Source organism: Chamaea fasciata, unplaced genomic scaffold (genome assembly GCF_029207755.1).
Source record: "Chamaea fasciata isolate MVZ Bird 193981 ecotype frontalis unplaced genomic scaffold, bChaFas1.0.hap1 SCAF_5, whole genome shotgun sequence".
Classification (NCBI taxonomy): Eukaryota; Metazoa; Chordata; class Aves; order Passeriformes; family Sylviidae; genus Chamaea; species Chamaea fasciata.
Window position 1 is genome coordinate 18,267,633 of NW_027094090.1, and position 14,263 is coordinate 18,281,895.

At 39.1% G+C, this 14,263-nt stretch overlaps 1 protein-coding gene across 1 annotated transcript; it reads left to right on the forward strand.

Annotated features, from left to right (window-relative positions):
• Positions 1-180: 180 nt before the first annotated feature.
• CRELD2 (cysteine rich with EGF like domains 2) lies at positions 181-12,982 on the forward strand. The gene is made up of 10 exons (XM_066182957.1): positions 181-479; positions 1,522-1,604; positions 2,495-2,605; positions 4,820-4,911; positions 5,935-6,111; positions 7,184-7,282; positions 8,872-8,949; positions 9,736-9,831; positions 10,680-10,820; positions 12,380-12,982. The coding sequence occupies exons 1-10, from the start codon at positions 309-311 to the stop codon at positions 12,436-12,438; spliced, it is 1,107 nt and encodes a 368-aa protein (XP_066039054.1). The 5' UTR covers positions 181-308; the 3' UTR covers positions 12,439-12,982.
• The last annotated feature ends 1,281 nt before the right edge of the window (positions 12,983-14,263 follow it).

Here is a 14,263-nt window from a genome sequence, read left to right on the forward strand (position 1 = left end):
CGATGGGCGTGGCTCGCTCCATCGGCTTTGCCCCGCCCCTCGCCCAGATCGCCGGGCACGCGGGGGGCTCCCATTGGTCCGGAGCGTGGCGGGCGCTGATTGGACCACGTCCCTTCACTCCGCTGCCTCGACCAACGAGCGCCTGCCGCCGGTGCGCTCGCGGGGCTGACGCGGAAATCTGAATGGAGCTCGCGGGCCGGCGGCGGCGGGGCCGGGCTGGGCCGGGGCGGGGCGAGCGCGGCTGCCGCTGCTGAGGGGGCTCGGCTGGGGCGGCCCCGCTCCGCGTCCAGGGGTCCCGAGCCCTCGCCATGGGGCTCGGCCCCTCTCCTCGCCCGGGCCCCGCGCCACGACCGTCTCGCGTGGCCTTGGCTGTGCTGCTCTGTGCCGCCCTGTTGTTGCCGCCGCCTGTCCGCGGCGCCGGTGAGCGGCGGCGCCTGGCGTGCTCCACCTGCCGGGGCATCGTGGAGAGGTTCAACCAGGTAGGCCGCGGGGGGCGGGTGGACGGCCCCGCGGTGGGGCAGGGTTTCGTGGGGGCTCCCGGCGGGGCCGAGCACCGGCATAGGCGGCTCCGCGCCCGCGGCGCCGAGGGGCAGCGCCGGCCTCTGGCCGAGCAGCGCCGGCGGGCGCGGCGCGGGTCCGGCCGGCTCCGTGCCCAGATGCCGCGCTACGGGAGCGCCTCCACCGGAGCCGCGTTCGAGGTGGCTGCCGGGCCTGTGATGGGGCAGCGGCGGGCCCCGCTCCGGCATCTGTCCCAGTGCTGAGACGGGTGGGCGGTAGAGCTCCTCCGTCTCTGCCGCTAAAGGTGTTTTGGTGCTTTTTGTGCAAAAAGGCTGGCTCCGTTGGAGCGTGTCTGGCTCCATGGGAAGTGCTGGTGGAGAGCTTCGTCCCCAAACTTGCACTATCTGTTACCACTTGCAGCCATACGTATGGCACGGTAAACTCTGCGCCGGCAGCGAGGGGCTGCTGTGCTGAGTGCCCGGTGCTTTGTACTCCTCACACGCGTATCGGCTGCTGCAGGCTCGCCAGGTCACTTGAACTGCGGAGCTTTGCGAGGTGTCGTTTGGTGGCGTTGGATGTGACTGAGGACCGCTCTGCTGATCGCCCTGTTGTGCGGTTGTGTGCTTAACTTACAATGTGGTGCGCACCGGGCTGTTATCAAAACTGAATGAAGTAGAGGTTCTGTTCAAATTATAATAAATAATAAATTTCCTGAGAACTTGAGGGAGAAGGATGTAAAGTTTCATACGTGCATGGGCTGGGTTTTTTCTGTATATCAAGACTGTAACATGGCCTTGTATATGTATTAGGAAAATTTAATCATGTTATGCTGTAATATACACTTTCTCACTTTTCATGTTGTCATTAGCTGTTGCTTTTACTCAGAAATTTGATCAGCAGCATGAGACTCTACTGTAGTTTATGCATGGTGCTTTTCACAAATTTTATATAAGCATTTGTTATTGCTCTTAATTTTTTGTTAGAATCAAATTCTATGTAATTTCTGGTACTTTTTATTTGTAGGGTTTAGCTGATACAGCTAAAAAAAACTTTGGTGGTGGAAACACTGCGTGGGAAGAGAAGACACTGTCGAAGTATGAGTCCAGGTGAGGTGTCTCAGTACTTCTCATTCAGCTGTGTTTTGTGTTCACTGTGTGTAACTTCACTATACCAGTATTTGGATCTTAAGTATTGAACTTGGTAGCTAAGGTTTCTCTTGTCCAAACCTTAAAGTCTTAATGATTATAATGTTACATTACATTGTAATCTAAAGATTATAGTAAAGACTTGTATGTCTTACTATTGCCTTTATTCGTTTTGTTTCTGAAAACAATAAAAGTTAATTGTTATTAATCGTAGTAGTTTGGTTTTTTTTTTCTATTTACCCCGAAAGTCTTAAAATAATGAATCTAAATAATGGTCAATATTTTGTTGCTACTTATAAAAAGTACAGAATACTGAAATACTTGATTTAGGATTAAAGCAGTATCTCCTCCTGAGAGTTGTCACTGTTTCTGTGCCAAAGAGAAAGCAAATTATTGTATATGTATCTGGTTAACCATGGAGAAAAGTAACCTGAGACATTTTTCCTGTGTTTCAAATTCATTTCTTATCTTAGTTGGAGCCCTGAGATGTTACTGTGAGACTCACAGGCTTGTATCAAATAAAAATACATTCTATTTATTGTTGAACATAAGAGAAAAGTACTGCACTCAGATTTTCTGGGAAGCTAAAAATCTATCAAACCTACAATCTGCAAACATAGTAAATCCAAGCAAGTCACAAGGTTCTTGTGGTCATTATTCTGAGTTTGGATTTTTTTTGACTGAAATGATGTTTATTAGTTCTTTACTCTGATATTTGGTACGTTTTGAAACTAATTCAGAGCACCCCATAAACTGATGTAATATTCTCATTGAAGTCTGGCTGCTCTTTCAAGTCTTGAGTTGTACTGAACATTTAAATTAAATTTATAGTTTTTCTTCTCTGCTTGTAGTGAAATTCGTCTTGTAGAGATCATAGAGAATCTGTGTGACAGTAGTAACTTTGAATGTAACAACATGGTTGAAGAACATGAAGAACTTATAGAGAAATGGTGGTTCAAATTGTAAGTATCATTTTCTGGGTGGAGATCTTTGTGCGAATAAATTATCTAAGAGGATGAACTAATGATGTTAAATCTTGTGTCTGAACTACGGCGGTATGATTAATTCTTCATTGTCTTTCAAGAGTTGCCGTTTGGTACAGCTGGTTTCAGACTAACTTTTAGTATCATATGCTGCTGTACTATGTTCTTTTTGAGGTTCAATTCCAGAAGTATTGCACCAAAGCATCTATACTTGCTTCTTATACACTGTCTGCTTAGTTACCAGTGGGGTGTCAAGGCAAACCAACATTGGAAAATTTTGAAGTTTAGTCCCTTTTTTTTTTTCCTTTGTCACAAAACTGCAAAGGAGTCTTTGGTTCTTGTGGGATTTTTGTTTGTTTACTTTTTTTCCCCCAAAACTACGTTTTGTCCTCCTGGCAATCAAAAGAATAGTTGGTCCTAATCAGTGTAGAAGTTGGATCTCTTGAGGATGGTAGATCAGCAGCTGACTTTTCTACCTGCATTTTAAGTTAGATTGGGATTTGTGTTACAGCTGAGCTTTTTGTACACCAGTCTTAAATATAATTAATGCATGGATGGCAGCAGAACATTTAGATTTCCTAATGTTTAGGTTTTTAGTTCCAAATCACATTTTTTCTCAGCATTTTACACTGACTGTTACCACTCCTAGTTAGCTAGAATTCAATAGAGTGAACTGCCATTATAATGTTTCATAACTGGGTAAGGCCTTTTGATACTCCACTTTCTTCTAAATGACTGCTTTATCCTTTCACCTAACTACACAGGATTGTAAATACATTGACATGTCGTGAAGGGAATAGAATAGAACAGCAGAGGAGAAAGCAGAGTACTTCAGTTGGAAGGAACTTAAAATGAACACTTAGTTCCTCTGCCTGACCACTTCAGGGCTGATCAAAAGTTAAAGCAGTTAAACTTAAGTTCATTGTCCGTAACACCTCTAAAACACTGACAGGCTTGGGGCCTCTACTACCTCTCTAGGAACCTGTCCCAGTGTTTGATCACCCTCTTGGTAAAGAAATGTTTCCTAATGTATAGTCTAAACCTCTCCTGGTGCAGCTGTGAACCTTTCCCTTGTGTCCTGTCATTAAATACAACAGAAATCTGCACCTCCTTCTCCCCTTTCCGTCCTCAGGATGCTGCAGAGGGCAATGAGGCCACCCCCTCCACCTACTTCTAGACAAGCACAGAGTCCTTAGGTGCTCCTCATAGGACATGCCTTCCAGAAAGGTAAACTATGCAACCCAAAGTCATAATTTGGCTTAATTTGCAGAACTGGTCTTGAACTAGAAAGTTGGACAAAGTAGACTATCTAAAATAATCAAAACAATTCATACAATGCATTGGCTTTTAGAAAGTTTCTGTATGTAATAGACCTTTTGAGTGCACGCAATTGATTGTTTGCCTTCCTTTCTTTAACCTGCAGAATCCAATTGTCATTCAGTTACTGTGGTAGTTTCAAAAGACAGTTTCTTTGCCCATAAATATCTTAGGTATTTTTTACAAGTTGTTACCTAAAGGGTGGTCAATCGCTGGAACAGGTTCCCCACAGCACCAAGCCTGTCAGAGTTCAGGAGTCATGTGGAGGACACTCTTGCTCACATAGTTTAGTGTAGGAAGTCCTGTGAGGAGCAGGGAGCTGGACACAATTAATTGGGACTGTATGCTGGTGCTCAAGTAGCACATAACTAACTTCTTAATTTTAAAAATGTGTTCTAAAATAATACTCGATCAATGCTAAAAAAAAAGGAGAATTTTTTACCCTATCATCAAGTTGCCATTAATTTGAACAAATGTTAACATCTCTTCCGGGCTGTCTTCCGTGTACTTGAGATAAAGATACAGCAATTAGCTATAAGAGAAAGACATAAATAAGACTGTTTGAACTATATATAAACCTTCCCTGAAAGTAAGGTCTTTAAAAAAAAAAGGGTGTGTGCATGTATGAAGATTAATTAATTTTGTCTGTTGCTCTTATTTTTCTTGAATAAAATTAATAAAATTTGAGTAGAGCTTGTTAATAGTATTGTATTTTAAAAGGTATATTTTCAAGTTGGAGGACTTCCAGAAATTGGTTCCTGAAATCTTTGGAAGAAATAGGTTTTCTCTCCTGTGTTGTGCTGGGTCAGTTGTGTGAGTTGGTTTTTAAAGAATCTTTGTTCTTCTTGTTCGTAAATTAATGTCTTTCATATACAGAAAGAAGAAGTATCCAGATTTGTTTAAGTGGTTTTGCATTGAAACAATAGAAGTTTGCTGCCCTGCTGGAACTTATGGACCTGATTGCCTTGGTAATTTTTCTTCTGAAAAATTCAGTAGCAGATACATTGTTTTTACCTGTTTGTTTCATTCTTTACTGTCATGAACAAATACATTATGTATGATATTTTGCATGAGACACAGGCTGCTGTGTAGTATGTACCTGCTTGCTGCCTCATAACTGAGTGGCTACCTTGTGAATATCCGCCTGAGTGAAAGTCTTCTGGGCATGTAGTAATGTACAAAGCTATCCAGGATACCAAGATGTGCAGAAACAATCAATCTGATGCTCGTATCCACACCTGACCCATCCTGAAAGGGTCTCTGTAACATGAAGTCTGTTGTTTAGGTGGCCTTGCAGAATCTGTGTAGACAAGAATCCTAGACAAGTTTCAAGAGTAAAACAACCCAAATGCTGCTGGCATTTAAATGAAGAAATTTGCAACTGAGGATCAGTTAAAAAGGCAATCAGAAAAATTGGGTAGAAGTAGGTGAGGATGAAAGTAAGGTCTTTGCAAAAGTGATGAGACATATCTGGCCTCTGAAGCTGGTAAAATTTATATATCTCTAGAACTTTGCACCTTGTTAAGAGAGTGATTTTGGCCACTTAATACATTGGCAAAAGATAAGTCCCCATTCCCTATATTGATCTAAATGATAGCCACTAGACTTTTACAGATGTGATATGAGCCTTCTCAGCGATCCAGAAAAAATGAAGATACCAATTTTATCCAAGAAGCTAGGAAAATAACTAAATTTTTGAGCCATGGTCTTTACCCAAAATCAAATTCATAACTGAACTTTCCGAGAGATTATTTTGATTCTCAGTTATACTTGAATATATTATTGAGCATTGCCTTATTGCAAAACTTCTGGTTACTCTCAAGGGTGAAAATATGACTCTGGGAAATTATATTCTGTTTTAGTGTGACATTTTAAAATTAATTTTTATTTTATTTTCTGTGAAGAGGGAGGGACTTCGGGTGCTTGTGTCTGAGAGTAGAAAGTTATTTCCCTAAACATCAGATTTAAAAATGGTTTTTATCCATTTTTAGCTTGTCTTGGTGGATCAGAAAGACCTTGCCATGGAAATGGCCACTGTGATGGTGATGGTACCCGAGGTGGAGATGGCTCATGTAGCTGTAAGAAGGAGTACACAGGACAATTTTGTTTGGACTGTTCTAGTGGCTACTTCAATTCTTTGAGGAATGAGACACATTCTGTTTGTACAGGTAACAAAGTCTTAACACATGCTTATATCTTTGTGTTACATCTTCAGTTTTTTTTGCTAGGTCATATTTCCACACTGCCCTGATTTTTAAATTGTTTTTTTTTTCTATTTTAAGAAGCAGAATTCATAAAAATCTTTACTTCTCTGCTTCCAAAGTACTGTTAAAATGTTGAGCTGAAATTACTACATACTGGACTGCTTTAAAAGCTAATTTTTCCTCATGTCTCAGATAAGTGTAAATGGAACAAATGGGCATGGAAACAGTTGATCTGTGCTGCAAACTTCTTAGAGTCCAGTTAGATTGGCCTAAGTTTAATTTTGAAACAAAGTCAGGTCATAGGAATAAAATTTTCCCTTGGTTATGTTTCCAGTTATTCTTAGACCGTTGATGAGATTCTGCAACAGCTACATCCTGACCTAATAAGATTGTTTTTAAATAGTCTTTTTTTAGAACTAGTTGTGTAGTAAGTCTTCTATATGATTTGTTTTAGAGTACAATATACAACATACATATGTTACATAGGGTGTGTTATAAATGCATGTTTTATATATATATATGGATATGATATGGATATACAGCTGGATTTCTAGCGTATTTCCTTCTGAAGTTCTTCAGAGTTAAATCACTTCACAAATGGCTCTCATAGCTAGTTGCAAACGTAAGTAGTGTGAGGATTCATTAGGTAGGGAAGTGCAGAGTTTGATGTTTAAACTCATGTCCCAGCCTTGAGAGGCTGAGCTAAGTTTGCCTTTCTGATCTCTTCTTTCCAAATATTTTAGAAATTGGACCTGCTACTTCTAGCCACTAGAATTTCTTGGCAGTGTTCTCAGTGGTGCAAATAACTATAATTGCTAGGTTTGGTTTCCAGGGGTATTTTGGGATTTTGCTGTTGTTTTGGTCAGATAGCTGCATGTTTCTAAATTAAATCTTGACCTTATGGATGTGCTATCTTGTGAATGGGAGTTTCAAGCTACTATTCCAGTGAATCCTAAAGTTTCCTCTGAGAATCTGTATGCTCAAGCTTGTCGTGGGATCTCTCAACAAAACTCAGGTTGTAGTTTTCTCCTCTCAGCCTGCCATGCTGCCTGTAAGACATGTACTGGTTCAAGTAACGAGGACTGCCAAGACTGTAAAGAAGGCTGGATTAAAAATGAAGGTGGAGCTTGTGTGGGTGAGTAATGCTTGGCAGACTTCAAATAGATTTCGTAGTAACAATGGCTAGTAAGATTAGATTATATCACTTCCAAGTTTATTGTATTTTATGGAAATGATCTGTCAGTTTAGATTTCTACAGTTTTATTAGTCTCTCTCTACCTAACTGTTTCATGTTGCAGGAAAGTAGTATTTTCTCACCACTGATTGCCTGGTGATGATAGTTATCTTTATGATAGTGTTCATGTCTTTTTAATTTAGTGGAATACGTAGAGCAGCAAGTGGGGTGTTTCTATTTAGTCATGAGTTTTCTTGGTTTTTATTTGAATGCTAAACAATGTCCTGCTCTTCAAGCTATTTTGTCAATTAGTAGAAGATTCATATAAACTTAACTACATATTTTGTACTAATGGCACATTTATCTTCACATAGCTTTGTTTTAAATGCTCAACCCTAAGAGTTCAAACACTTCACTAAAAACCATGCATACTAACTTTTCATACTGTTGGACAGAAATACTAGGAGACATCAAGCTCAGTGCTTCATTAATCTCTTACCTGTTTCTATCTTAGCATTTAATTTGGTTTATGAGAAAATAAGTGTGAAACACTTCAGGAAAAATGTGAACACTAAAAACATTCCCAATGCAGGAAAGCACTAGGGGAGAGTAACACATTCTGTTGAAGTGGTTGAATTTCACCCTTTGAAGACCTCTAACATAATGCCTGCAAACAGTGTCTTAGAAATTATGTGAACACTGCTTCCTTTTCAAACTGCTAGTGAGAACTGGACTTGAATTACAGCTCTTGCAATACCTGCTTAGGCAGCTACTGAGCACTCCCAGCGCATTTTTAAGATGCTTTGATACTGTCTTCTGTACAGCTGGGTTTTTTCAAGAAAATTATTGCCACAAATGAACTACAAATCAATTGAGTAATCAGTGGGAATGATGGATGCAGCAACAGGATGAGTGACAGCAGTGACAGGAAGATAGGGACTGAAATAGCCTGTCTTTGTTAGAATTTTTTAATGAAATACTGTTGCACCCTTTCCTCAAAATCATAAGCTTTGCATGTTTTAACTCTGCAGTAGAGTTTCAGCTTGACTGGTCTTAATCATAACCTGGTTCCAATTTGCTTCGTGCAGAATGCTAAGAGGCATGTGTATGTGCATTAATATAAGCTTTTTAGTCATTTAAAAAGTTCTGTAACTTGGTAGTGTAGCAGTACAGGAGAAAAAAGTGTTCCAGAGCAATAGTCTGTCTGCTTGTTTGTTTTATTTGCATAAATGCATGACTTGAAAATGGCAAGGATTGCAGGTATCCTGGAAGTTTATTTAATTTGAGCTGTTGAATTTCCGATGCATCTCTTATAGTCGTCACAAAGCATATGAGGATGAGTTTTGATTTTTCTAATACAGATTTCAGCTGAACAAAACAGCATATGTTCAGTATGTTTACCATGCTAACTCTGTGTCTACCATGTTGCATGACCCCAAACTCATTGCAACAACTATTCTCAATGCAGTCACTTTATAGCATTCAAGTATGAATCTGACTGTTTAATCATGATTACTATTTTAGGTAACTTGTCACTTTTTATCTTTCAGATTTAGATGAATGTGCTGCTTCTCCTTGCAAAGATCACCAGTATTGTTTGAACACAGATGGATCTTTCTCATGCAAAGGTCTCTTTTCAATCTGCTGTTGTATTTTACTGTCTAGAATCCTAAACTAATGCTAGAGGTAATGCTTAGAAAATGCATGATATGTGTTTGGTACAGTGTGGTCTGATCTTCAGTGGGCATGGGAAGGATGAGGCTTTAGACCTACTGTATGAGAGAAACAAGAGATTTCTGGTTATTTCTAATTGGCTTTTGTGGGACCCCCCCACCTTGAGTGCTGCATCCAGCTCTGGGGCCTCTAACATAAAGAAGGCATGGACCTCCCTGAGTGAGTCCAGGGAACGGCTGTGAAGATCTTGATCAAGAGGGTCACCTCCCCTGTGAGGACAGGCTGAGAGAGCTGGGATTGTCCATTCTGCACAAGAGAAGGCTCCAGAGCCTTCCAGTACCTAAAGATACCTACAACAAAGGTGGAGAAGGACTTTTTACAAGGGCATGTAGTGGACAAGACAAGGGGGAATGGTTTCAGGCTGAAATAGAGTAGGCTTAGATTAGATATTAGGAAGAAAATCTTTACTATGAGGGTGTTGAGGCACTGGACCTGAGAAGTTGTGAGTGTTTTGTCCCTGGTTGTATTCAAAGACTGGTTGGATGGAACTCTAAGTTACCTGGTCTAGTGAAAGGTGTCTGGCCTATGGCAGGGGGTTTGGAGCTAGATGATCTTTAAGGTCAACTTCCAGCCTGAGCCATTCTATGATTCCTTGGTTGGGTGAGCTGTCTCACTTTAAGGGTGGTGTTTTAAACCCCAGATATACAACTTTTTTTGTCCATAAAATATTTTATCTTTAGCCTGTGATGCCAGCTGTATAGGTTGCACAGGAGAAGGTTCTGAAAAATGTAAGACCTGCACATCCGGATACGTGAAGGAAGATGAGAAGTGTACAGGTTGGTGGATGTAGCATACCTGGTAACCATGCTGGTTAGCTCACTCTTGGTTAGCCATGCTGAGGAGCTCATAAGTACATTTACATCAGTGTGCATCAGCTTTCATGCCTGTCAGTGTGCCCAGTCGTTCCGGTATTAGCTGCAAAAGTTTTCTCAATTACTGCCTTTATATTACTGAGCTAATTTGCTTGGCAAGGCTTAAAGTGAATCACTGGTACGAAGGAACCAAGGTATTTTATGGTAGGTTCAGGAAACAGCTACATGAGTCTTTTGTCAGTTACTTACCACTTCATCACATCTGTGTTTCTATTAATTTTGTAACAGAAAGGCAGGCATTCTGTTAATCCATCAGAATGCCATAATGTCCAAGTTCAAATGATATTCGTTCTTAGTGAATTGTAATGTGAAATTAGACTTCCTCTGTGGGAAAGAGTAGAACATATGCATGATCAGAAGTAGCTATTAACTGTGATGATGTAGTATTTACAAGCTCTGTTCCCTTTAGCTATACTTTGATGGCATAAATAAAAAATGACTGTGGGAGAAATGTTCAGTAGGTTAAGACAAATTGCCTAATTGTGACAGACATAACTGCTTAATACATTTCTCCATACAGGGACCTGCAAAACATTAAAAAACAGCAGTACTGGGTGTTATCTGAATAACTTTGAAACAGTCCAAATCACTAAGAAATAGATTATTTAACAGAAGTTAAATCTGTTGCAGCAGTGTTCTGATCCTCAGTGATTTTCGTATTTTAATAGAATTTTGTTTAAATGTCTGAGCACAAATAAGGTTTTTAAGAAAATAACAGCATTGGACTCTTTCTTTTCCTGTGCTATCTCTAGATATAGATGAATGTAACCTTCCTGAAAAGGTCTGCACGAAAGAGAATCAAGACTGTGTTAATACGTCAGGTAGTTACAAGTGTGTATGTTCAGAAGGGTTTGAAGATAAGGATGGAACATGTGTTCAAACTGTAAAACCAGGCAAGTAGCTATTTAGGGACAATTAAAAAAAATATGCTGTATCAACAACTTTGCGTTTTATTTAAGTCTAAGGGTCTAGTTACTTGTAAGCCCCTCTGTATTATTTCTCACTTCATAACATCTCTGTTCTGTATCAACAGTTTATAGTGTAGGCCTCCCTCTGATGTGTGTTTTTTTGCTTAAAGATAGTTTATGCTTTTAAACATTCTATTCTTGTGCTGCTACGTTTTTGCTTAACTCAAGGTTGTGTTTTTAAGTCACTTAAGAGTTTGGCTTTGTTACATAAAATGAGCTAGCAAATTTCTGCTGTCATAAAAATGAGTTTGTCATCCCCACTTCTTTCCTTATCATTAATTGTAGTGACTTCAGGGTTTATCTGATTGCATGCAGTCTTCAACTTACTGAAATCTCAGAAAATCACAAATTTAAAAAAGATTTAAGAATTCTTTTTGCTGGATAACAAAACTGAATTTGTTTATTTTGTGATCATGTAAGTGCCAGAGCTGGTGTTAAGGTGAAAATGGGGAAGACATCCATCTGTCAGTCATACGGAGCTGTTTAGCTTCACTTAAATTATACCTTCAGTCAAAAAATGCAACTTTCATTTTTTCTAGGATATGTTGACCCATATGGACAGAACTACATTCATTAAATGTTCCGTTACTCCATCTAGGCCTGTTACAATTCCAAAGAGAAAGATAGCATTATTTTGCAATAACAGCTGTAGGAGAATAGATGAGAGATGCCTAATTTCATATTTGTTTTCTTTCAACTTCTTAGCACATTTGGGTGGATTTTTGTTCTCCCATTTCCATCCCCAAGACTGATTTTTCATCTTACACTAATATGTTGTAAAGATGGATGTTGTATTGCTGCTCATGGCTACTCAGTTAGTTCATTCCTTTTACTCTCAATGCTCACTGTTTCTAGTCCTTTAGAATCAGTTTCTTCTCTGATACAGATATGGAGGGTATCAATTACTACCTTTGCTAATGTGGTCTGACATTTTGAGACTAAAAGTAAAATAAAAGGTTGACAAATCGGCTTAGTTTTTTTTGTTGTTGTTGTTTAGATAATGCTTTTCCCAATACATTGAAATTGCTCAGCACTTTTGAAGGCTGTTTTAACATCTGAACTGAGCAGTTTGTACTATAAAAAACAATTCTGAATAAGACTTGCCTTATTTTTCAAATACTGGAACTACTACTGACAGGTTGTATGGAAAGGAGGAAATTCACCATGAATAGCTGAAAACAAAAGTCTAGGATAGAAGCGCCTGTGCTGTTTTTTTTTCCCTTCCATTAATAGTATAATACCAGTTTATTTGAAAAATTTTGTTTGCATATAGTAAAAAATATAAATACAAGCTTAGGTTAGGAGAATAGTGCAAGTAAGTGTTATATAGGGTTCAATTGCATCTCTAATCTTGATAAATATATTCATTTCGGTTTCTCTTTTAAAAAACCCTGATTTCAAAAAACATAGTTATATATGTAATTAATTATATATGCATAATTGATAGTAGATTTGTATTCTAATTGTTATATTTAACTTCACAGGAGAGGAAGTAGAGAGTGAAAAAACTGAGCCTTCACATACTGAACATGTTGACTTATGATCTGCGTTCAGAACCAAAAGACATTCCTGTGTAAAGTTTTAAATTATTGGACTAAGCCTCTGCTAGCTGACATACTCTGGAAGTGGTATGAAATATGCAGGTTGCCATTAAGACTTTTTTTTTAAATGGTGACAACCTGCTCTTGAAGCTGCATTTCTTTATTGTTAAATTCCACTTTTTATATAATTCTTCAAAAACAACACTCTAGATTGGTTACTATAAAATTTGAGTGAACATAACACTGTACCCAGCAACTGTAAACAACTTGCAGGCTTCTCATTCTAGTGCCTACTGAAAACTATTACCTTCTGGAAGAATTTAGCTGCACTTCATAATTCAAGGAAAATTTAGAATGAAGTTTGTTGTTTCTAATCATGAGAAATATTTCTGTAACTGAAATACAGCTTTTGGAAATTGTGAAAGGGAATCTCTTGGGGAGGGAAGCACTGTTCCCTTAAACAAAATAGAATGCCTAATATTGCATTCAATAAAAGTTTATTTTGTTGGAATGTGCCTTAAAATTTTTAAGATGTTAATACATTGATGTGTTGTCATGCCTGGTTTTCTTTTAAGTCAGTGAAAAAATCCCAAAACCACGAAAGCAACCCAAACAACCCTCCAAAAACCCCAGAACCTTGTAAACTGTGTTTCAGTTCAGCACTGAATTCTAGCACTCAGTTGTATTGGAATATACATGAAATAAAAACCCCGACTCAACAACATCCCTTCTCTCACACACACGTTCCTCCAAAGGAAGAATTATGTCTACTTTGCTTTTCAAAGGCAGGTAAACCAGTCTTTCTGATAGATACTTGGATCAGCTATGTAAACTAGTTTAGAAAGTGATGAAAAGTTGGTTTGGCTAACACATGCCCACAATGTCTCACAGTTATTATGGGAGTACTCTCTAAAATTGGTGAATACAGAACTTTCACTACAGCGTACTGCTGTGTGTAATAGCTTCCCGTATACTGTGGAGCAAGCATACCACAATCCGTTTTTTATCTTGTCTCTTGCCATTTTAGAGGGAAAGCTTATAAGCATAGCATAGACACAACTTCCTATATGTTGTCTCTGAGCTTAAAGGCAAGTATAAGAGCTAAAATGGATATATCATGTAGGACTGTCACAGGTGTAAGTAAAATAGGGACCATCCATGTAGAGTCTGTGGTGGAAGTGAGTAAAGTTTAGAATACATTGTGGTGACTTCAGGGCATATAACAAAGCGTTGTAGAGTACAGCCAAGAAGAGCAGTTTAGGCTTGACAATGAAATTATAAACAGTACATTGAGGTAAGTGGGCATAAAAAGGCTATGAATAGGAAAATAATAATCTTCTATGTACTTCTGAAGACTTGTTCAAACTAAATCACAGTTCAGATGTGAAGAGTGCATGGAGGATTTGTATGTGTGATAGATACATAGGTGAATATTGTACAAAATCTGATTCTGTTGGATTCTTATGTTAAAAGCTCTCTAAGCTCATCTTGTCCGTGGTAGTTTAAATGCCTTGCCGTACTAAGGTATCTGTGTCAGTTTCCTTTAGCTGTTATATCTAGACATTTCTTAACTTGCCAGTCAGAGTATGAAATCTTCAGTGCTTTTTCAGCTGTAGTTATCAAAGGTGGGCCTATTTGCCACAAAATCTTGCAAGTTGGAGGGGTAGGTGTTGTATTTAATGAGTACTAAATTAAAGGGAGGAAAAAGTAGGCAGTTTGGGAAGCCCATGGAATACAACTCCAGGATCTTTAGGGTTTTTTAGTATAGGTGTAGCCAGTATTAGCCCCTAAGGCTCCTGCAGGAGTGTAGCTTCTTTATGTTTCCCA

What these genes read in the sequence shown, in the direction of transcription:
- CRELD2 (XM_066182957.1), top strand. Translation starts at nt 309, where the DNA reads ATGGGGCTCGGCCCCTCTCCTCGCCCGGGCCCCGCGCCACGACCGTCT. An exon ending in CTGTCGAAGTATGAGTCCAG is followed by an intron (nt 1,605 to 2,494) that starts GTGAGGTGTCTC and finishes CTCTGCTTGTAG; the next exon opens with TGAAATTCGTCTTGTAGAGA. An exon ending in TTATGGACCTGATTGCCTTG is followed by an intron (nt 4,912 to 5,934) that starts GTAATTTTTCTT and finishes ATCCATTTTTAG; the next exon opens with CTTGTCTTGGTGGATCAGAA.